The sequence below is a fragment of the Epinephelus fuscoguttatus genome, linkage group LG6, assembly GCF_011397635.1.
Source record: "Epinephelus fuscoguttatus linkage group LG6, E.fuscoguttatus.final_Chr_v1".
Taxonomy (NCBI): domain Eukaryota; kingdom Metazoa; phylum Chordata; class Actinopteri; order Perciformes; family Serranidae; genus Epinephelus; species Epinephelus fuscoguttatus.
The window spans coordinates 14,397,428-14,421,624 of NC_064757.1; the positions used below are offsets into that span (position 1 = coordinate 14,397,428).

Here is a 24,197-nt window from a genome sequence, read left to right on the forward strand (position 1 = left end):
GTTTAAGGGCTCTGAAAGAACAGAAGGAATGGCCTTTATTCAGTCTGAAAACAACAGCATCATGCATTGGAGGACTTTATGGCTTGTGGTCTACTGTCTCAGTCACAACCCATCAGCACCAACTGTCAGAAAGGTCAGCCATTGTTGTGTGTTTAAAGGATGGGTTCATCATTTTTCAAGTCTGACTTAAAACAGTTGTCATGTGCCCAAATGTGCACTGAAATGACTTTTCCCCTCAGTAATCATTCTTTCTACTTATACTACAGTAGATCCCATCCCAGTGTAGGTGAGGGACAAAATCCATAGCCCTTATGTGAAAAAAACTAAAACAAAGTTCATCTGAAGCCAATATGATGCTTCAGCAGTCACAATTAATCAAATCAAGTGTGCATCTTCAGAAGTGTGACTTTTTAGTACATTTCTTTTGTTTTTTAATGGGGGGTAGTGACACAAAGAAATAATTTTGTTCTAAAAAGATTCTAACACTTTGAATAACACTTTAACACTTTGCGTAATGTAGGATGGCTCAATATTTGTTGTAATTTCCAGGTTTTGATATTCTACAAAACCATCCTTACCAAAAATGGATTACTGGTAATGTGACACACACACACACACACACACACACACACATATGATGATGAAAATCATGTACTAAAGATGACGCTGATTTCTTGTCATAAACATTTTATAATAAAGATAATTGGAAGCACAAACCATAGTACCGTAAGACAACAATCGCTAAAGGCATTACAAGCATAGACATGTTGAAATATTTAACTTTAAATTTGACATTATAAGTGAGCGCAGAGTGACTTACAGTAAATCCTGTTTTAGGAAACTTAATGTTGGTACAGTGTAAGATCAATGACATTTTAAATGATGTCATCTCTCCCTCCTTTCTCACAGTATGGTAAGAAAAAAAAAGCAAAAATCTCATCAAGTCCCTCTGCTGTAGAACATATTTCCTTGTACTGTACAAAAAATGTATGAAAATGTAAAAGAAATTGGCAACAGAAACAGCTAAAGACTCCATAAAACTTCACAGAATTGTGTCCGAAACACAAGCAGTATTCACTATTCCTCGGAAAGAGTGTCTGCAAATATACCAGTCCATTTCAAGAGAGAAAACACACAAACAGACACAGTATTTAACATGAAAACATACTGATTGTTGAGTTGTGACACTTTGTGGAAGACATGATACAGAACTCAATAAATAAATACATTATATCAGAATTACATAGGGTCTAATTCGATGGTACGTCACCCATTGTTATAACGCAGTTGTTGTGTTACGCTGTCCCCAGCGTTGTTTCAAAGTTGTGTGAATCGTGTGAAACTTAGAGAAGTTCGTCCAGGTAAAAAAAAAGCAATTATTCCTTTGTGGTGATGAATACTATTAACAGCTGGTGAAAACATCATTGTTTTAAGGCACAAAGCTAACACTATACATAAGGAAAATATACTGCTTTCCTTGGTCGTTTTCTATCCAAGTTTATGCATTTGTCTCTAACCGCACCCTGAAAATATTTATCGTCTCAGACGTTACATTTTCTGCAAGTAAATTACAGCTGATGCATTTACACTGTTTCACTGTGTGAGACAAATTACATGTCAAAACACATCACTGTAATTTAAAGGAGCAGTGTGACAGACTTAGTGGCATCTAGCAGTGAGGACTGCAACCAGCTGAGATTTCTTCTGTGTGCCAAGCGTGAACTCCCGGTTAGAATTCCTTCAGTGTTTATTGTTCAGGAGATTTTTATTGTGAGCCGAATTATCGGCAGAGGTCTCTTCCTCCCGAAAACAAATGGATCAGGTAATTCAAACTGATAAAAACATGAAATAAAGCAATGTCATGTTACAAGTCAGTGTTTCTCTGACGCTGCTAGGCTCATCGCAGACGGGCCCAGCACCTGCCAATGTGCGCTCCCCTTTTTTCTCAGATAACCCAAGATTCAGATGATCAGGAGGTTTTTACCAGGAGCCAAATTATCCGCAGAGGTCTCCTTACCTCCAAAACAAACAGACATGGCGATTTTAACTGGTAAAAACACTGACAAAGTTTGAGGAGTGAGCAGTTTCATTTTAAAAATCAGTGTTTTTCTGACACTGTTCAGCTTATTGCAGAGGGGCTGCTAACTACTGTGGCCGACGCACCGTAGTTATGTATAAGAAAACGCAAAAACTGAATGGCCCTATCTAGAGCCAGTGTTCAGTTTGTCTGTTGTGGGCTACTGTAGAAACATGGCAGACTCTGTGGATGAGGACCCGCTCCCTATGTAGACATAAACGGTTCATTGTAAGGTAACCAAAACAATGATTTTTATTTTCCTGTAATTAAACGCTAAAGAAACATAATATTATGCTGCATGTCTGCCAATATATTCCCCTAAATCCTACACGCTGAACCTTTAAAGGAACATTTTGACATTATGGGAGATAAGCTGTTTTGGTTTCTTGCTGAGAGTTTGATGAAAAGATCTCTCCTGCACTCATATCTGTACGCTAAATATACTGTTAGCAGCAGATTACTTTGGCTTAGCACAGCACAAATATTGGAAAGCTAGTCTGGGCTGACTGTAAAACAATAATGTATCATTTTTACTCTTCTGTTTTGGTGAAGATTAATGAGATATAGTATGCTGATTAATGAGCTTTAGAGGTCCTGGCAGACATATTTTGTCACCTTTAGACAGCTAGCTGTTAGCTGTTTCCCAGTTTCCAGTCTCTGTGCTAAGCTAACCTAACCAGCTGCTGGCAGTGGCTTTATATTAACTCAACAGGAATGAAAGTGATATCAATCTTTCATCCAACACTCAGCAAGAAAACAAATAAGTAATCTCCCAAAACGTTTAACTATTTCATTGTCAATTAATAAATCAACTGCAGAATACAGTATAGATGGGCCATGTCACAGCCAGATCTAGTAGCTCCGCTATACAGAGCGTTGTTGCCAGACCCTGAACTGCACTCCTGGGTGTTAAGACTCTCACTGGCCTCCTACGAAATCCCTACTCTTGTTTTTGGGAACACAATATGTTTTTGATTAGATAATAATAAGGCACAGTCCTCAGAGTCTGTTTGTCCGTAAAGGTGCGGCCATTATTCAGCTACCTCATTTGGTATCACTTTCACATGAGCAGATGAGTGTCCAATTCGTTACATAACATAGTGAGCAGTGGCCAGTGTTTGTCATTCTACACTAGTTAGCTTCAGATTGCTCTCCGGCCACAGACAGAAATGGTCCTACACGGCGGAGAGGTCGATGCGATTGGCCGAGTTGGTGCTCTTGTCCCATGTGTTCATCTTGGTGGGAGTCACGCCCTCCTTGTTTCCATTCATCTAGAGGATGGGAAGGAGAATGTTAGATTCAGACAGTAATGAGTGGAACAGCTCATTTTTGTTTGAGAAAATATCTTTTACACCAGCACTCACAATGTCAGAGTTGAATGGCTTCACATTGATGTTTCGGATGGAGCTGCTGGTAAGAGACCACACCTTGGTTTTGTGTTTGAAAGCAGCTCTGACCTATAGAAAGAAGCAAAGCCTTAACAGATTATGGTGACAAATGTCAGACAAAAGACATCTTATCAACCTAAATCAGAAATGGGGGTTCCAACAAAGAACATCGTACCATCACTGCAAATTAGAATAAATTTGCTATAAAATGGCTTTAATTGAGAGCCTACAGCCAAATGAAATGCTGGTTTAAAGTTTAGTGTGTGGACAATTTCGTGTGGACGGGACAAATGAAAACACAGCTGTATGCGACATTCAGAGTCTGTGGGGAGTTTGTTACACTTCCATGATGATGCTGTTCTGCCACTCAGAGGACAGCGTCAGAACAGCGCTATCAGTGGTAAGCGCTATATGATTGCAGTGCAGAGTGGCAGCATTTAATTAGCCAGTGGGATACACACACACAAGGACCAAACCAGCTACCACAAGAAAGAACAGAAGAGCTCAGACATCTTGGATGTATAAAGAGAACTGGATACAGCCTTGGAAGCTGGGCTCCGTTCATTCCTACAAAAGTGGCTCAGTGGCGCATGAAGCCAAAAAAGTTTGACTCCATAGATGTAAAATTACCCGGATCTTCCGCATCATTGGGTGCATAGACCAAGCACACTGGAGACTTCGTCAGCCTAGCAGTTTACTTCCACATCAGCCGAATCGTGTACTTGCAGATTAGACCTCTGCTAACTTGAATGAGACTAAAATGATTTAATCTTGTAGCAAATATTAATGAGCTAAATTAATCAAATCCCAATGGTGAAACAAGTCACTTCCCAGGGGCTGTGACACTCAAAAAAAATTAATGTACTGATTTACAAACATCTTTTTCCCAATGTAAGTGTATGGGAAAAAGTCTTTTTTGGACTGATGGCATTGTGTGATGGACCCAGAGGTTGTAGTTACACGGTTTGACCACTATGTCACATCGGCTTCAAAGTCCTGCTCTTCATGGGGGCCTGATTACAACCCACACAGAGGGACTATAACATCATTGTCTGCTCTTGATGCCATTACTCCACTATGTCTTTGCATAACAGTTATTGGTTTGCTTCTTTATTAATGCTCTGAATGTCACATACAGCTTCTTTAACATATTTAGCTCCATACCTCAGAGTTGAGAAGACAGTGAAACAAGAAGACAAAGAACCCCTGAAAAAAACAAAAGAGAAAAAAAATGTCAGTTTTCACAAATGGCAGCAAACATTTGGGAAAAGAAAAGACAGCCCAGGGAAAACTTACTTGTAATGAGTTGAATACAGCAAAAATATAAAGGAATGGCAAAGAGTGTGTGTTGACAGCGAGAACACCAAAAATCCAGGAAATGCCAAGTATAGGCAGGAGCACAGCCACTGCTTTTACAGTCAGCCTTAAAACAACGCAAGAGACAGTCATGTTTTTATTATCAGCTTTCTTAACAAGAGAGACATTTTAAAAGAGCACTGGTCTGATCAGGACAACACATAAACTCACTTGACTGCATTGGCATCTCCATGAACCTTGTAACTCTCTCCGCTGATTCGAGATATGATCCTGGTCACAGATATTAGGATGCCAATGTTCACCTGGAAATCAGAGAGGAGGTTCAATACATTTAACACAGAGGCACAGGCAAGTTTACAATGAATACAGATTAGATTGTAGATCATATTATGCAACAAATTGAGTACTGTGAAAAAATGATAAATGCAAATTGTTGCAAATTCCTCACCACTATGACAAACAGAGCCGGTGCCACAAATGCCCAGATGGCCCCGTTCGTCAGTGACAGCCAACAGCTGAGAAAGCAAGGACAGGGGTAAGGGTAAGACACGAAAGAAATCACACCATGTGCCCTTCCGAGTAAAAATAATATAATCATGTGATGTAAACATGGAACGACATGTGTAGTTAGTGTTAACCTGAAAGCTTTTGAATAACACAGAACATGGCTCATGGCTCCAATTTCTTCAGCAGGTGATGTCAGTCTTACGCAATGCCACAAAGCTTTAATGGGATGAAATGAATTCCATGTATATATATCTTTAAGTGCAGGTCATACTTACTTGTCAACCTTGCCATAACTGTCCAGAGCTGACGTCATAGACACCACACATATGACCAATGGAGAGCCTGATGATAAACAAAGAAACAAGCACACATGTTACACATTTACTCAAGATGTCACATAGTATCCGTGACTAGATTAACAATGCTAGGGCCCTGGGGATAATAAGGTGATGTGATGTCTCTTGAGGGAAGATCGTGCATGTATCCTGCTGTGTTCAAGTACCAATCAAGTACAGTGTTCACATAACATATGGCAACTTCATTACATTTACTGTATTAATTAGTTTGAGGTAATTACAGTATATCAGACTCCTTGCCTTTGTTGGCACCTTGCTACATGTTTTTGGCGCATTAATGGCACTTACTTTCGATCAGTTGCAGGAATGTGTATCATTTGTATATGCTTGCGCCTGTGTATGCATGCCACCATGCGCATGCACAATACAAATGAAATTGAGACCCACTCTTAAAAACATTACTCCATAGTGCTACTTGTGGTCAAAAACTCCATTAATTATGCCGTTTGTTCACTAAAATAAGCACATGTATGCAGCTTTTTTATTTTTTTTTTTTTCACTGGCGTGTCACATTCAATGTCACAAACTCACTGGAAAACAGGTAGAGAGCAGCATGGAGGCCAGTGAAAATGCTATGGTGATTTATTCTGATACTTATTCAGTCTCCACTTCAAACTTGGTGTTGACTAGTTTGAAATGTTATTCGAGTGCTGCTCGGACAGACACAGATGAAATTTGTTGAGACGCATCGTTGCATCACGCCAGTAAAGAGGCCAAAATTAACGCATTCACACAGGTGTCATGTTTATATCGCTGCCACTTGGATCTGGAGCTGATAAATACCCCTGACTACTTCAGAGTCATTTGTCCCGGGAATAAATTCAGATTGTAACCTCTCCCAGTAAAGACAAAAAAACAGATGTTAGTGAGTGTTAGTGGTGTTTTTGTCCAATAGGAAAAGGGCTTTAAAGAAACAAAAACTGACATACACTAAACCTAAGGCCTTTAGGCTTCTGTGGACCTTGGTCCGAGATCACATGGCTCGCAATGAAGCCTTCGTAATTACAACATCAACACAAGTTACCAGCACTTTCATATTTTTAGATCAGCATGACTGGAATCATCAGAAAAATTCAGGAATCCTCTCAAAACAACCCAGTAACCTCAGATCTAGGCCAAACAGTGATTACAGCATAATTCAGACGGTATTTTAACCTCCACGCTGTCATCCAAAAGTATGCCTCAGTTAATTTTAGCACATAGTCTTGTGGCCCCCGTTAAACACTGTGACTTATTTTTTCCAACATGGAAAACTCCACCCATTGTAGCACCTGTATTTACATACGCTTTCACACCCAGTGGTGGTTTTATTTATCTGCTAAGCTACTTATTGCTAATTTCCCTGAAAATAATTTTTTAATCTTTTAGCCTTGCCAAGCCCAAAGATTCCCAGCATGCTATACTACAAGAAAACATTTACTTTAAAGGAAGAAATGAAAGATAAAGTAGTCAGCAGCCTATATCACAGCTAAGAGCAGCAGCAATTAATAACAAAGCGAGTATTTACTTTTTATGTACAACAGCTATACTTCTAACTGTCAGACAAATCTCCTGCACATAATTTGCAGTTGGCCACACAAAATGAAAAATCACTCTGGCCTGAAGAAAGGAAGTAATAAAAAAGAGATCGTTTTTCCACTAATGGGTTCAGCATGTGAAGGAGAGACTATGCATTCCCCAGCAGCCAAAGACAGTATACGTATGTCCCAGATTCTTTTTATCTGTCCATCAAACTCCAGTTCACTCAGATCAGGAGAGGCAATTGTTATGCTGGAATGTAACTCAAAGCAGATTTATTCAACAGAGTCACAGTTACTTACTTTCATAAACAATATTTGACCAGTAAGGTCACTTAGAAATGGTCAAATCATATTTAGAGTAATGGCCTGGCTTGAGGTAGAGGCAAGACATTAGAGACAATAAAATAAGGGGACATAGTGTATTGTTGAACACACAAACGAGAAAATGACACACAAAGAGGAAGGCAAGTATCTTTGTTATATTCTGAGGTGAATATGCCAGATATATCATTTAGCTTTGTCAGTAAGTGTAGTAATTAAAGAGTGCTAAGCAGACCTACCCCAGCCGATGCCATAGTAGTAAAAGTGTTTGCTACCCTCAGAGCCAAACACTTTGACCACCATACTGTAGAGATGGAGGCCCTCCACCAGCATCCAGGCGAAGGCACTCAGAAAGAAGAAGTGAAGCAGGACGGCCATGATTTTACAAGGCAGCTGAGACAGGCGACACAAACAGGCTTTTATCATCAAACATTTTCTTTTTCATTGTTATTTATGTATGCATTATTATTAAAAGGTACTTTGGTTGTTGTTTTTTTTAAAGAGGAATGATTTGTGGCTCTTTTTTTGAATAACATACTTTTTAATCTTTGGGCTTGGGGGAAGGTATCAAGAGTTTTCAAGTCAAAAGGCTCAAGTCGCAAGTGATTTGGTGTTCAAGTCCAAGTCAAGCTGCAAGTCTTTTTTGATTTTGTCAAGTCTAAAGTCATGAAATTTGTGACATGAGTTTGACTCAAGTCCAAGTAAAGCAACTCGAGTCCACACCTCTGGTTCATACATCATTTTACAAACAGCTTTCTTATTATTTATTCTAATACTTTGAAGTATATTAGAATATTAAACAAAAGGCACTACTCTTATAATCATGATCCTTATCATTTTAGTAATCATCATTAATTTGATTGTGCTCATTATCATCACAACTTTTCTTCATTGTTTTCAACATCATCATTATAATCATCAACGACATAATCTGTAGTGTAGTGTACCCACCGTGCCAGGCTCGAAACGAGCGCTGATAAGCAGTAGGATCTCAGCCACCAGGATAGCAAAGGACAGGTTGGCGTGGATGTGGTAGCGTTGGTTACGGATGGTACTCACTGACCTGCAGAGCAGCAGGACAATATCACATTAACCTGCTACTGTTTAGTACTATGCTAATAAGAACTCTTTGTATATAAAACATAAAAGCTGAATGTTTTGGACACAGATGTACAGCACAGGTTGTTGAAGAAATGATACTTACGACAGAACTGCAAAAGTGACCAGAGTGATGGCAAGACAGACGATGGAGACTGAGCAGCCAACATAACCAATGGTTGATAGTGCCACCCTGTGGCCAGTTGTGAGCTGTGTACAAAGATACATAACCATCAACAACAGACAAGACAACATGTAAAAACATTATTATTTTGCCTACACGGTAGCACATTGTGCCACGTATGCACAGGCAGAGCTAGTTTAGCCTCTTTCATCAGCCTGTATCATTAGCCAGGAAATTCAAAGGGACCCCATGGAGTTTATGATGATGAACACAGTAATGACTCTCATTAGTGTTTTATCAGGCAGGCTACTCTCCAAGACTGGGCATACTGTCATAAAGCTTTAGCGAAAGGGTTTAAATCCTCCTGGTTAACAGAGGAAACACAGACACTGGAATCAAAACATTTCAAGATGAAAATTATTCACACATTATGTTTATTTTTGTTCTCAACATTTTTTAACAGTTTTCAAGGTGAAGTTTTTCTCCTGTATGAAGTCACTGTGGAAGTCAAATACCTACTTATTATGATTTTGGGACAAGCAGATTGCACATTGTCCAAGCAGCTTCACAGTGACAGAGATAACTGTGTCTCCTTCTGCATATATCCATAGCATATAGTACATTGGTGTTGTTTTGGAGTTCAGGCTATTTTGAGGGTTTGGGTTTGATTCTCCATTAACTGTCTTCACATGTGCCTTGTCATTACGAGAGCAGAGGAGTCACAGCCTTCCAGAAAAGGGATATGTGGGATGTTCCCTCGCAGCTGAGGGACGAGGCAGCCCACTAATTAGAGACTGGCCGAGGGAAAGTATAGCATCAAATAGACTGCTGCTCCTTAAATACACCGCTGGCCCACTTAGCTGCAGTAAGAAGTCCTCTTTTCTATTTAAAGAAGCCATCGTGGATGTTGACCATACTCCCATGGCACATATTCTTGGATAACAAAGAGTTAGACTGTGGTGACGATGTACACAGGTTTGACATTCCAAATTGCACTACATAAAGATATTGTAAATATAAAATAATGTGCAGGCCGGTGTTCAAAGGAGAAAGGGTACTTATCCCAGATGTTTCTTAGGGACAGATTTTGGAGAATGGTTCAAAGGGACAGTTTTTAGTCTCTTGAGAGAGTGTGGTTCATGAGGAATGACCTGCGCAGCGACCCAAAAATACCACACTTAATCATGGTTGTTTGAAGTACTTTCATATAAAACCACCAGTGAAACCGACATTGTGATTGTGTAGGTCTGCTTAAAATTGACCTACGGGGAAGAACGATAAACTGTCCAAAGGCTGAACTGGGGGCTTCTGGTTGGAGGTTTACTTTGTGGTAAACCACTACTTTCCTGTCCAATTATGTTCCTACAAATGTACTTACTTTGTGACAAAGACACAGAGGGAGGGACACACTTTTGAACATGGCTGGGCTAAAGGGATAAACCTTCCTCTAAATAGTGGTGGAAGCTTCACTGTTTCCCAACAACAGATTAAATAAAACAGCACTGTGGTGAAAATCATCAACAGGTCTTTTTCACAGCAGACACTTGGACTTGAAGTAGCAGTAAAAGCACGGGTGGTACTAAAACATTAAAGCTACAGTTGGTAACTTTTCTGAAAATAACTTTGTGTCATATTTGCTAAAACTGTCATATTTTGAAAGTAGTCTGTGAAAAAAAAAATCATGTCCCTCCTCCTCTTTCGACTGCCTCTAATGGCATTCACTAGAATCAGTCGCAGCATATTAACGGGCCATGATTGACATGATTGACAGCTGCTTAAGAGGCTCCTCAGCTCTGACTGGTTGTTTGCAAATAGATGCACAACGAGGCAATACAGTGACAGATTATATGTTTCATTTAATGTTGTGTGAATATGGTGACAGTTTAAGCAAATATGAATAAAGTTATTCATAATGAAAGTTACCAACTACAGTTTTAATAATGACAGTTTGGGCTTGAGTTAGCAGGTGAAATACCAGGTCCATGGATGCATTGTAAGAACTGGTTAACATAATCAAAGATGGCATCCATTCACTAAATGAAAAATGAAAATTCCTTGCTGAGTGCATAAGACAAGAAAGTTTCCTGGCCTCCAGGTTTGCCTCTGCATTATGCAGCCCCACTGCACATGCTTCTCCCACCAGCCCCACCTGCATGTTCCTGCACTGCCCATAGATTTTATATTGGGATGACTTCATGCATGTAAATCACGCCTCTCAAGGGTGTGGAAAAGTTTTACAAATATAAAAATTCATAATAAACAGAACAATAATTGACATTGTTTCGTGGTGTCCTGCCAATAGGTTTTACAGACATCTCTTTTATAATGGTCTATGGGAAAATGCTTTTTGGGCCACTGGGACACAGCAGGGCTCAGAGGTGGCACCATATCCAGCTGAGTTAGAGTTTTGCACTTCCGCTTCCCTCGTCTCAAAGTCAATGGGTTTCTTGAATGAGTTTTTGGTTTGATGCCTGAAATAAGGTCTGTGGTTAACAAAAGCTTAATAGAGTATAATATATATCAGTAAATACCCCACTTGTGAACTTTGAAGTCTTTACGTGTCTTAAAAAGGGCGGTTGCTAACAAGTAGCTAATTGAGACTACAGGATGTCATCATGCTGAAAATGGCTTTACAGCCTTGATGTGGTGTTGACGCTGAGGTCATGCGACTGTGGTGTAATTTGTTTATGCCGATTGCGTTTCACTTTAAAAATCATGGAGGTGGTGTTCATTTGTGGAGATTTTCTTGCTGAACAAAATGTGTAAGTTTTACAACCGTTTGTTTGCCACAGAGCTTATTTTCTGCAATAATCCAAAATCCAATGGAAAAATTCCTTGACTATTTGTCAAAGAAACCAGGGTGATGCTAACTTCTGGGCTGGGCCACATATAATCATCGTCCCTGCAGCACTCTGTGGAATGTGACATGTCAAACTGTCTTCTGTGTAAAAGATCAATGTTAAACCTACAAAAACGTATTTTTTGGCCACTTTTTGGCAGCACGACAAGCTGAGAACACAATGTTAACCGACTGTAGTGTCACCTCATAAATGTGACATAGCTAACATGTTTCAGAACTGTTGCCTGTTACACATCTGACAAATAAGGAGCAAATATAAGCATTTATTTTGAGCAGTGTTATTAGGGCTCAGCAAAGTTAAGTCCATTATCCGCTCTCCTGTTAACTCTGTTTAAGTCTCCACCAACTCCTGAGGAAACATTAGTCTCTTTAGCTGCTTAATGCTCCACTTTATTACTAACTTTGCCTATCTGCCCTTTGGTGTTTGGCAAGCGGCGTACAGTCAGTCTATCAGAGCTTTATCCACTGAAAACACCTGCCTGCTGAAATTATCAATAATTAATTTTAAAAAATGAGAGCAGCTTTAAAGAGCAGCTAAATGTCATACCTTCAAGGGCACAACTTGCATTAGTATGGCGAAGTTGGTAAGGTGGTTGCACAAACACACAGAGTATGTCATGTTTCCATCTGAGCGTACACAGCCTTCATTGGACCATACTCCCTCATTTGAACTGAAAAGGACACAAATCAGATATTATTTGAAGAGAAAATACACTCAGAGATAGATTAATGTAAAGACGCTTGCATGAAGAACAAACATACAGAAAAAAACAGAGCATGTTTTTATAGAACACAGCTGGCAAGGATCACTCAACATGATCCATTGCGGGAGGCACAGAGAGTTCGCTGAATTTACCGGGGCAATGTGACAGAGCAATCCAATAATTCACATTTTTCTTGAGCTTCAGGGTAAAGGGGAGTAAGTAGAGGAAGCCTTTGAATGCCAACTAAAACACACTCCCTTTTAAAATGATTTATGTTTTCTAAATAGTGTTTTGGCTCCATTTATCAGATCAGATCACTGTATTTTTTTACAGAGGGCTGTTGCTCAAGATACACTAAACCGAAACAGCAACACATGTAACACACTGCCTGTTTTTGATTTGACTAAGACATGGGAAATACACCTTTTCCAAATCATTGGTCATGTCTTATGATTTAAAGCCTTTAAGACTTAAGCAAGGACTATGAAAGGAGTCAACAATCAAGATTCAAATCTCTTTGGCTCTATATCTGAATGAATAATTGAGACATGCTGCATCGTAAATCACAAACACAGACCCACCTGTAGTCCAAGAAGCCACAGTAGAGGAAGACTTTATTGCTCTGATTTAGGACTTGTTCTTGCTGCTCTTTAGTCTGAAAAAGGAAAGGCAAATAAAACTGAGATCTTTAATTGTAAGAGAACAGTACTTAATATAGGAAAAGATTTGCTTTTGGATTTTGTTGGCGCATTAAATTACAAGCATAACTCAGAGCAACCTGTTCGGAAAATGTGCTTTGATCAAGAGGACATTGTGGAATATTTTAGGCTCAAATCAGCAGCATTCTTTACTTCATGCTCTTTGGCTTTTTTTTTTTCCATCCATATGCTCAACACAGGCAACAGATCTTGATTATTAGACTCATTAAAGGGACAGTTCAACCCAAAATCAAAAGTACATATTTTCACTTTTACCTTTTAATGCTGTTTACACATCTAGATGGTTTCGGTTGGAGTTGCTGACTGTTGGAGATACCGGCTGTAGAGAAACCTGCCTTTTGTTCAGTATAATGAAATTAGATGGCACTCGGCTTTTGGCATTCACATTTCCAGAAATCATGACCCAGTTACTCAAGATAATCCACAGACCTCGTTGTGAGCAGTTTCATGTGGGAACTATTTTCTCTCTTCCACCTGCTAATTGTATCATGGCGCAAAAGGAAGTGTGCATCTACTCATGGACGAGAGACTTGTGTTCGTGACAGTGCGAGATGTAGACATTAAAGGCGTCTTTCATTAGCATTAGCTAGCTCAGCCATGCTAGGTGAGATAGCAGTAGCTGCATGCTTTCTTTTGCACAGTGATATGGTTGGCAGGTGTAGTTCGGTAGAAAGGAAATAGTTCCTACATGGAATTCCTCACAGTAAGGTCTGTGAATTATTGTGAGTAGCCAGGTCATGATTTCTGAAAAGAGACATTGGTGCTGAGTTTGGTTTTTTTTTTTTTTTTTTTTTTTTTTTTTACAAATTTAGTGCCATTTAGTTTCATTATATTGAAGTACAAGAGAGAAGGCAGGCATCTTTACGGCCGATATCTCGGCAAGAGGTAAGAGGAAAAATGTGTTTTCTATATTGGTGTGAACTGTCCCTTTAAGGCTAAAAAATAAGACACATTTTGCTTTTGTATCTATAAAGGAGTAACCCACTTTATCACTTCTGCTTCTGAAATAAAAATGCTTTGTTGGTGCTTTAATGCAAGTAGAGGAAGACTTCATCTAAATAATGCTGAGATCATACTAAAGGAAAGACAAGACGCAGATCGACACTCAGCAAAAGTGATTATTACACTGAGCGAAAATCCCTACTGTCTTCAAGAATCTTATTTGATTATAACTCACTTTTTCCGTGTCATTCCTTAATATAAGATTTGGAGTCCCCGGAGACAGTGAGCTAATGGCTACAGTGCAAGAATGCAGTAATTGGGGCTTGGCCCTGGTTTCAGGTCAAACCACCACCCTCCTCAATCTGTCATCTGAAGAAAACAACACTTTCGTTGGCTGGTTGGGTGTATACGCAGAGACTGCACACCTCTTCTTGCTCCCCGAGCTTTGACTCTCAGACTGAATAAGTGTATGATTAGATGGACTGTGTCTGCACTATTTCCTTCTGGAAAAACTGAGAGAGAGAGTGAAACTGACACTCAGGCTGTCTGTTTCCTGGCCCATAGGCTCAGTGATTCATATTACAAAGCATAGCACAATACGTTCACTTCATTGTGTAACCAAATCGTTGCTCTCATTCTGTCTGTTTTGTGCATGCAGCTCTTTAGTCATCATGTATTGTGACCCTCGAGTTGAATGTGATAGATGTTATATTCATGTGGCCCATTGGAACAGACAGCATGATGGGTCCAAGAGCCATGAGAGTGCCATAAATGCACCCTGTCACTGCGCGCCGACGGCCAGCTCTGAGGAGCTGCAAGCAACCCCGTGGGTGAATTTACTGCTCCCCTGTGGGCTTTAATAACTCACATTGCTTGTTGGGTGTAAATGAAAACAGATGGAAGAAAGACAAACTGTAATTGGCACACTGTAAGCCTTGCTTTACATGCCTTCTACCATCGCTGAACCTTTAATGTTCCTGTGCGATGAAGGAAGACTAATTATCCACATTAAGCACAAAATGTAAACCCCAGCTCTTGGGAAACAATCCATCATAACCAAACCATGATATGTACCAGACACAATTTAAAATATACATTGACTAACAGACCATCAAACATATAAAGAGGGCTGTTTGGCCATGCTTCCTCTCTAGCAACTGTCTGTTGGGGCATCCAGAGTATCTTTTCCAGTTGATATCTGAGGAGAGGTGCAGGAATCTAAAAGTCACTGGTGAGTGTTAAAACGCACTCGGAGATCTGGCCGGTCTTTGCGCGCACACTGTCGTTCCCTCATTGCCCGAGGCCTCAGCCACCAGCCAAGACTGGAGCTGGAGCTCCAACTCTTTATTAACAACAGAAGGCCAGCAAACACCGCCTTGGAAATCACTTTGAGCCTCGTAAGGAGAACAGACGTAGGGAGGAAGAGAGGAAGAGGAGGGTGAAAGCTAGTGACAGCAGAGTGATACAGAGCGACAGGCTGATAGAAGAGAAAGAGGAGAAGGGACAGAGAGAGGGGGGAGCTGATAAATCATAGATAGTCAAGGTGTTTCTGGTGCTTCTGTGTAACTATGTCCGACTTTGTGTAGCTGTCAGCTCCATCTTTGGTACTTACTTTACTCACCCTCCACAGTAGTGAAATACAATAATGTCTAAAATCCTTCATCATCCTTCACCAGCAAATATTAGCAGAGCAAAAAGTATTTAAATCTTACATTTAAGCTCAGTGTGTAGGATTTTAAGGGGATATATTGGCAGAAATGGAGTATAATATAATGAGTTTGTTTTCTTTAGTGTATAATCACCTGAAAATAAGAATCTTTTTTTTTTAGCTAATAGTCACCTTGACATGCCACTAAATCCCCCTAAATCTTACACACTGTTAGTACAACCATGTGAAAATACTACATTACAAATAAAGGTCCTGCATTCAGAATCCAACTAAAAGGATCTGTATACAACATTAAGGGCATATGTATGATTCGGTGGGGTGAGACTGTCTGCACACGGTTCTCAACAGGAGGTGGCTAAGCAGGTGGCTGGCAGCTAACAGTGCTAACTCCATAAATAGTGCTAACAACAGCAGTGCTGACCGAGGTGACTTTTATTAACCTGGTTGGAAACTTAAGGTTGAGCATTATTCCGTCCCCATATCAGCAGCAATTGCTTGTACAAGCACAGTGCTAGCCAGTGGGATAGACACACAGGTACTCACATGGTTGTGTCTAGTATTAACCCCAGATTTGCAAGAACTGCAGTGAGATTTTATGTTCCATGTCTCAAATTATGATTTTAACCTGAACCATTATCATTCCCTTACTCTAACTAAGTGCTTTCTGTGCCTAAACCTAACCAAACCTTAAGCACTGTGTTGTCAACCCATAAAACAGTGAGCCAAGAATATTTTGCAGCGGCTCACAAGAGTTTTGCAAAACTAAGGTTACCATCTAGCCACCACTGACTCACATGCAACAACAGGCACATGTGGCCAGACATCTTCCCAACAACGAACAGAGAAGCTTGATAACAACACAAACAGAGGTAGCGTGACTTCTTTCTCTGCTCAGGACGCCATTACTCCACTATAGTTTTACATAGCAAACAGTGGTTTGTTGCTAAATAACTGCTCTGAATGTGGCAAACCGTTCTTTTGAGAAAAAGTGCATAAGTATTATTATGAAATTGTTTTTAAAGTATCAAAGTAAATCATCACTCATTCTGCCCACAAATGGCCCCTGTGACTGATGTAGTAACTTATAAGACATTATCAGAATGTTAATAGTGAGGCATTATTTCACCGTTGTAGCTGTTTTATACTGCATACAGGGAGTTCAGTCCAGTGGCCAGGAGTTAGCCCTTCTCCGGAGGTTCGTCGATAATTAATGTGGGAAGAAAGAAGAAAACATAAAGTTCATAAAGTTTTTACTTTTCCCTAATATTTGCTTTTTATGAAATATTGGATAATTTTGCCTTTGGAGGGTATTCAGACAGTTTTTAAATGGAACTGATAGACATCTGAAACATGACAAGAGGCCTAAACTAAACACTAATTCGTCACAAGCCAAAAAGGTCTGGAACCACTGGTTTAGTAGTAGAGTAAATGTTGCAGTGTCATTTCGTTTCCCCCTGAAATGTAGTATAGTAGACGTAGAGAGTAACGTAAAATACTTAAGTAAAATACAAGTATTTCCAAATTGTACTTATGTATGATTCAATAAATGCACTAAATTACTTTCTCTGGCATATTTATGTCTGGTGTTATTAACTAGGATTTCATTTGAAACTGCTGTAGGGGGGTATAGGGACTGTAAATCATAATGCAACTCCTTTGGAGGGAAAAACACTCTTAGCTGTTGTGTCGTCATGACAACATATGTGTAATATGTGTTTTAAACAATAGATATTTAATGGTGCATTGCTAATGGCAACACACCCCTACTCTCCATTTACTTCACCACACCAATCAGTTGTCTTTGGGAGCAAAAGGCTTTAACATCAGCATGAGAGTCACTGTCTGATGTGTTTATCCCTCTAACCTAAAGCACGCCTTGTCTTTCTTTGCTGCTTTATGACCGCACTGAGCCTATTGGATAAAACGATGAGGGATGAAAATAAACACTCTCATGCATCACAAGAGCATATAAGTCGCAGATGACACGCAGAACCCAGCAATTTGTATAAATGCGAGCTTCTCTGTCCTCTGTGGTGTCTCTCAGACCTCCATGACTGGCAGAGCTGGAAGCCAGAGCCTCGCTGTGGTTGAGCTAGCTTCAGCAAACGGCGGCACCATATGTCTCTGCAAATCCCGAGACATCGGGCAACTCTGTGATAATTTAAATCTCAGCTTTTGACAGCTGGTTCTCAAGCAAGGCGCAAATAAAGAAAAGATGGAGAAAGCTACACACCAACAGGCATCCTTGTTTCAACAGCCGATTTCAAACAAACACGGCAGTGCTGGCAGAAATATATTACATTTACTTGGCTGATACTGATAAAAGCGACTTAGAATGAGTGCATCAGTTTTATCCAATATACTGATATACTTCTAGTGCCACATTTGAAGACAGTAAGTGATAGTAGAGAAAGATTCATTTATTTTCTTTAATTTACTTATTTTTTCCATTTTTTTTATTATTTTTTTTTATTATATATATGTTTTACTATTATTATAAATACAACCCAAAGACTGTATAGACACACAAAAAATTAATCAATGTCACCTGAGTTCTATTGAAAAGAATACGGAATACTGAGCATGAAGGTTTATTCTTGATCTTAGGCTGAAAACAGAAGCTTGACAAAGAAAGTCTTTAGTTTTTGGTCAATTTACTCACTTTTTCCAAAGCTTAATATTAGCTTGAGAACGTGAGATGTAGTTGAACGCTACATAAAGGGCTAGTGAGTAGACCTTGAACAAATGTGAAATATCACTTATTAAAAAAAACATCCTGCACACCCACTCATTCATTCCAGCACTGGTACAAAAATATGCAGCCACAAGAGCAAAGGAGCAAAGAAGTCTAAATACAGGCTTTGGTTGTGCTAAATTTAAAAGGCCATATGACACAACAGTGTGAGTGAATAAGTAAGAGATCATCTCCTTTTCCCTCCAATGTTCCAAGTATTTGAGAGCACGGAGAGCCGGGATGTAATTTGGACGTCACTCTCTGCATTTGGTATCAATATCAATTTTTAACAGTGCAGCTGTCAGCAGGGTCAGTAACAGCATAGAAACTCATCAGTCACATTTAACTCAATGACAAAACAATATTCAAAGCCTCTGTCATCTTCTGTTTTTTGTGGAGGTTAAGGTGAAAGTTAAAATATGAGTCAACAGAAAGGCTGACTGATTTTCTCTGCGTCATAACAGAGAGGCCATATATCCCACAAAAGCTACATTGACTGCTCTTAAATTTAGGAAGGGAAGGAAACACTTTATTGCAGTATGTCTGGGAAAGGAGCACCAAGGTATGGTGTCACATTACTTGGTCCAGCCGGCTCAAAAAAGACCAAAACAGCTCACAACTTGACTCGGGCTTTGAGAAAAACCTGCCCACTGGACCACCTAAAGGTCAGAGTATAAAAGCATCACAACCTGCAGCTCTGATGGAGTACAGATCTCAGTGTTGTTATCACAGGGCTTTTCAGTCACGAGCTCAGACTGAAGCTGATTCACGTACAGCATGTGGAGTAACACTCCGAGGCCATGCAGTGAAACACAACTGGCCTTGAGTGAGATCATGCTGTCAGGGGAAATGTAATAGACGTGCAGCTGTGGTCTCAGCTCAGTCTCAGAGGTAGACACTGAAAACAACGAGACGTGTTGATAGGTATGCAGGGTGTGAGGAAAAACCAGGGACAATTAAAAACACAGAAATGATGGAGATGTTTTTGATAAGGGGTGAGCAGTGGACAGTCACGGAAATACTGTACTGTGGCTATTAGAAAACACCAGATATGAAAAGTCGTGTCTTTTCTTTTAGAAGTAAATTCCCATGATAATGGGAGAGGTTCTCATGCATGAATTCATGTGTTCAATTCCCACTGGCTTTCTTTGAGGCCATTGAACTATTTCTCTGGTTTCTGGTCTGTTTCTGCATTCACAAGCCACACTGTGTGTGACACTAAAGTTACAAGTTTGAATTTTGTTACTGCCTTTACAGTCCAAAACAGGGCCAACATTCAAACTTTGAATTTAGTTTAAAATGATTTGCTTGTATTTTTTGTTTTAAATCTGTACTCAGATGTAATAGACACAGTTTGTATTCAGACTTTTAACTACTACTATCAAGATTTTCAATTAAATATCGCATAAGATGAAAAAGTAGATCCTGAGAAGCAGGAACCAGTGACTTTTTGGTGTTTCTACTTGAAGGATGACCCGGCTGCGGGTTCAATTCCAACCCATGGCCCTTTCACCCTAGATCTGTCGTGTCTCATAAAGGCAAAAACACTGACAAAAAATAACCTTTAAAAATTCATTTGAAGATTTGAAGATTCATTTTCAGTTAATCATCTTATCAATTCTTCGACTATTCCAGTCCTAATCACTATATCACTGTTTTTTTGTATTTCAAAGTGGTAAATACCAACAATGGCTAATATAATTACTCAAAAGAACACAACCTAGAGTCAGAGAAGTAGCAGAAAATGGATGGATGACTTAACCAAATGAAAAAGGATTCCTTCTTGTAGGTTTTTGCTTAAACTCAACACTTGCCCATTATGAGACAACGAGCTTCCCAGCTCCTGTAGCCAGCAGAGATAGTACTCGCTATAGGTTTGATGGTGCTGACTGAAACTACACAAACAAAGATGGAACAGCCTCCTGCATGCACAATCCTTTATTCCAAGTATCCCAGTTTTAGCTTATAGGGGTGTAACATCTCCTGATAAAAAAAATTATTTAATAGCGTATAATACCTTCTAAGGACTTAAAAAAAAAAAAACTAAATTCAATATTTGTTTGTTTTTTTGTTATTAGTTTAGTTTGACAAAATATAAATACAGTAGTAAAATACAGGCGTGTAACACTTTGTCCAGGACTTACTTCCATTGTGGTCCATTCTAAAATCTTTTCTACAAATCCTCTCTACACATTCACAAACTTGAATTTCTCATGCAGAGTTCTGTCACAGGTTTACAAAGGGCAAAATTCTGTATAACACAATCTATAGAAAGAGTGATATAGACAGAATCAGGACCTTTTCTATTTTCCTCTGGGCTCAAGCTCTGCACTGTACGATGCGTGGCGAGAGGTGGTGGTCGCGAGGTTTGAGTAGTGATAGAAAGGGGGTGCTAGTGGGAGGGGCCGTAAAGAAAGTCTCTAAATCTCTTGGCGAGAGAGGAACAGCAATAGCCAGACCTCCATCTGTGATTGATCAGCGTGTTGGCTCACACAGCTTGTGTTTGTATGTGTTGGTGTATGGATGGGTGTGGGTGGTTGGGAGAGAGGGAGAGAGAAAGAGAGAGACGGAGGAGAGATTTTGCCCACAAGGTTTAAGCTGGGCGTGTGCTGGGAGTTATAAAAAGACCGGCAATAAAGAGCAGTTATTATTGTGGCAGAAATGACTGATACCAACGTTGGCATACATGATTAACAGTGCAGCTATCATGAAGTGTAAAATAACCTTTGCGTGTTTATTTTCAAAAGTGCTGAACAATTGATCCACCAGCTCCAACAAGTCTAGACGTCTTTGTAAACACAAGCCACCCAGTTTCCCTTTCTGCCCCTGACCTCTTTACTCACTTCCCACCAAACTCTCTTTCATGTTCTTTAAATTATGGGAGGGGGACTGATGGATAAAGCCTAATGGAAGATGTAAGCACAAGCTGTTTCTTGTCCAGTTGCTTGGAGAATATTGGAACTGACAGAGTAATGGTGAAGTTACCAAGGTCAGTTTGATCAATTCAGAAATCCCATTTTCTTCAATTTTAATGGGTGTAGAAAGGAAGATGTTGTTTGAGAAAAAGTTTGACATTTTGGGAAATAATATAATTCACTCTCTGGCAGAGACTAAATTGATGTCTGCTTGTTAAATAAAAGGCTACAGCTAGCAAGACATTAGCTTAGCTTAGCACCAAAGGCTGTAAACAAGGTAAAACAGCTAGCTGAGAAATTGTCATTTACTATAAAGTTGTTAGTGAGCTTTAGAGCTGCTGGTGGGTGGATTTTATTTTGGTTTGCTTTGGACAGAGCCAAGCCGGCTGTTTCCCTCTGTTTCAAGTCTATAAGCTAAGCTAACCTATGCTAACAAGCTGCTAGCTGTAGCCTTATATTTGCAAATATAAATACAAATTAAAAATAAATATATAAATAAATACATTCAAACAATAATAAATTGAAAAGTGTGTGTGTGTGTGTGTGTGTGTGTGTGTGTGTGTTCTCTGAGTTATTTCTAAATACAATAATAATAAATGATAATGATAACACTACTACTAATAATAAATAGTTAGTAATGAATAATGAATAATTTGTCTTAATATAAAATAATATGAATACACATTATATAACTATTTATTATTATTATTATTATTATTATTATTATTATTATTATTTATTATTATCATTATCATCACTATTATTATTATTGTAGTCCTGCAATAGTCTGGCTACTTGTCCAGGGTGTACCCCGCCTCTCAACCAATGTCAGCTGGGATAGGGTATCATAGTAATAATAATAATAATAATAATAATAATGAATAAATACAAAGACATAAATTCTTTCTCTTTTTATCTTTTATCATCTCTAAATGTGGCACTTAAAGGAGATCAACATTTGAAAAGGTTAATGTACTTGCTTCATTCTTGCACTTGTTTCTTTCAACTTAATAATGTGTAGTCCCACATTACATCACAAATGAAATGTAATACAGGTAAATGGAGGGACAAACAGAGGCCTCCAGTGCTCTTCCAGTGCTTCCACCCAGTTCCACCCTCACGCCTTGGCCCTTCTTATGGAGCCGCCAACCTAACACTCTGCTTTATAAGCCTGTAAAGTCAGGCCCACTTGTCAAAATCTGTTTTTTAAATCCTCTCAGTTTTGACCCTATAAATCCACTTTGCTCATGAAATCAATCTTTCCATTCATTCACTTCATACCATCAGCGTGATGCTGTGACAGAAGAAGACAGAGAGGAGGTGTCGGCCTTTTTATGTATGTATTAATGTTTAACTACAGACCCCGATGCCTCCCACCCTCTCTTTTCCCTCCTTCTTCTCTCTGTAGGCTCTCTAAAACTGAACCTGAGGCAGACAGCAGTGATAAATCACTGATGGAGCCAGTGTCCAATCACCACCACCGCCGAATGGCGTGAGAAAGCATGTGGGCCTCTAGCGGCCTTGATAACACCTTGTCTGGTTATCAAACCTGCTCCGTGCCACATAACATAGGATGGCGGCACCTAAGCTCTGACTGAGTCAGCTGGGAATGGCATGACCTCACCAGGCTGTTTTAGTGTACTCAGAGGGCATCAATCAAGACTGCAAGGTCACGCTGACACCAACCACATGGCTTTGACCTTCAGTGAGTGTTACCTGCCATTACGCAAGGTTCTTCACAAGTTGGTGACTCCATCAATCCATGATACGATATGTTTTATCATAGCAGGTGTCAGATAGAGAAAATGGATGACATCTGGATCTGAGCCATGACAATAGGCAACTGTTTGTACAGAGGAAGAGATGGCACACAGGACATGTTGTTTCCATGACAGCGTGAGAAGACAGATGAGGAAGCTGACACATTTCTGCTTCAGACACACTCAGTCCCCCTGCTAGCTTTTAATGAAGTCACAGGGTGTTTGTCTGCTTTCTGGGGATAAACAGAGAGGTCAGCCACAAATCACCTACTCTCAGCCACTGAACTGGTGCCATGAAAGGACATCTTTGAGGTTTAACTTGTGCACACAGTAAAGAGCAACATAAACAATGACGGGAAAGGTCAGCCTCATGTTGTGCGAGCCGCCCTATCTGCCTCCAAGCTAGGGAGGTGATAAGTATCCACCAGCTGCCAAAGACATTAAGACTCCAAAAATAGTCGGTTTCTGACTAAATCCAACAACAGGTCTGTGCTGCAAAGTGCTTACAGCAACACAACCCCTTTTCTGGACGTGATCACAGCCAAAAGCACTGTGTGCCAAATTACAATGCCGCCCCTAAATAATAATCATCAACCAAGCTATGCAGCCTAAATTAAGTTGAAATATGCTGGCACGGTGCGTTCCAATCAGTACGCATTAGTAATAAGTATAACAGCTTATTTGTAATGGGGTAGAGAGGAAAGAATGTAAGAGACCTGATTTATCCTTACATCAGAGGTAAAGGCGATCCAACTAAAATAGAAACACCTTGACTCAACAGAGAGCAGAGCTGGTGAGCATCTCCAGCACTCCCATAACAAAGGAGATTATAAGCCCTCTCCCATGGTGTCTGCTAAAACAAACACAGTAATCATTGTCACAGGAACCAAGCCAGATGATTGCAGCATAAACATTTATTTCACCAGGGAAAATGAAGGCAAACAAAGCAATATTACCATGGTTTCATGAAACTGCATGGCTTTCATTTGCGCTCTTATGAGTGAGGAGAGAAAAAAAAATTATTCACTTCAACAAAAAGTGAATAATTCTTGTAGGACCTGGAAATTAAACAGAACCACATTGTTGAGGGTTTAGTCAACTGCCTCATTAATACTATTGTATGATAGTCTAATAGGCTATTAACGCAATTCATTTAGATGAAAAGAACGGGCTTCAAAATCCTGTT

The 24,197-nt window shown here is 39.6% G+C and overlaps 1 protein-coding gene across 2 annotated transcripts in view; it reads right to left on the reverse strand.

Annotated features, from left to right (window-relative positions):
* Positions 1–676: 676 nt before the first annotated feature.
* The window catches only part of adgrd1 (adhesion G protein-coupled receptor D1), a 38,965-nt gene continuing 15,444 nt past the window's right edge, over positions 677–24,197 (reverse strand). For both annotated transcript variants that reach the window (XM_049579078.1, XM_049579077.1), the window contains 12 exons: positions 12,854–12,927; positions 12,116–12,239; positions 8,691–8,794; positions 8,438–8,549; positions 7,726–7,879; positions 5,565–5,631; positions 5,231–5,297; positions 4,993–5,084; positions 4,762–4,888; positions 4,630–4,671; positions 3,442–3,534; positions 677–3,348 (listed from right to left, as the gene is read on the reverse strand). In XM_049579078.1, coding sequence (XP_049435035.1) covers positions 3,253–3,348; positions 3,442–3,534; positions 4,630–4,671; positions 4,762–4,888; positions 4,993–5,084; positions 5,231–5,297; positions 5,565–5,631; positions 7,726–7,879; positions 8,438–8,549; positions 8,691–8,794; positions 12,116–12,239; positions 12,854–12,927 — 1,152 coding nt within the window. In that variant the 3' untranslated portion in view covers positions 677–3,252. The remainder of the gene's footprint in view (positions 3,349–3,441; positions 3,535–4,629; positions 4,672–4,761; positions 4,889–4,992; positions 5,085–5,230; positions 5,298–5,564; positions 5,632–7,725; positions 7,880–8,437; positions 8,550–8,690; positions 8,795–12,115; positions 12,240–12,853; positions 12,928–24,197) is intronic.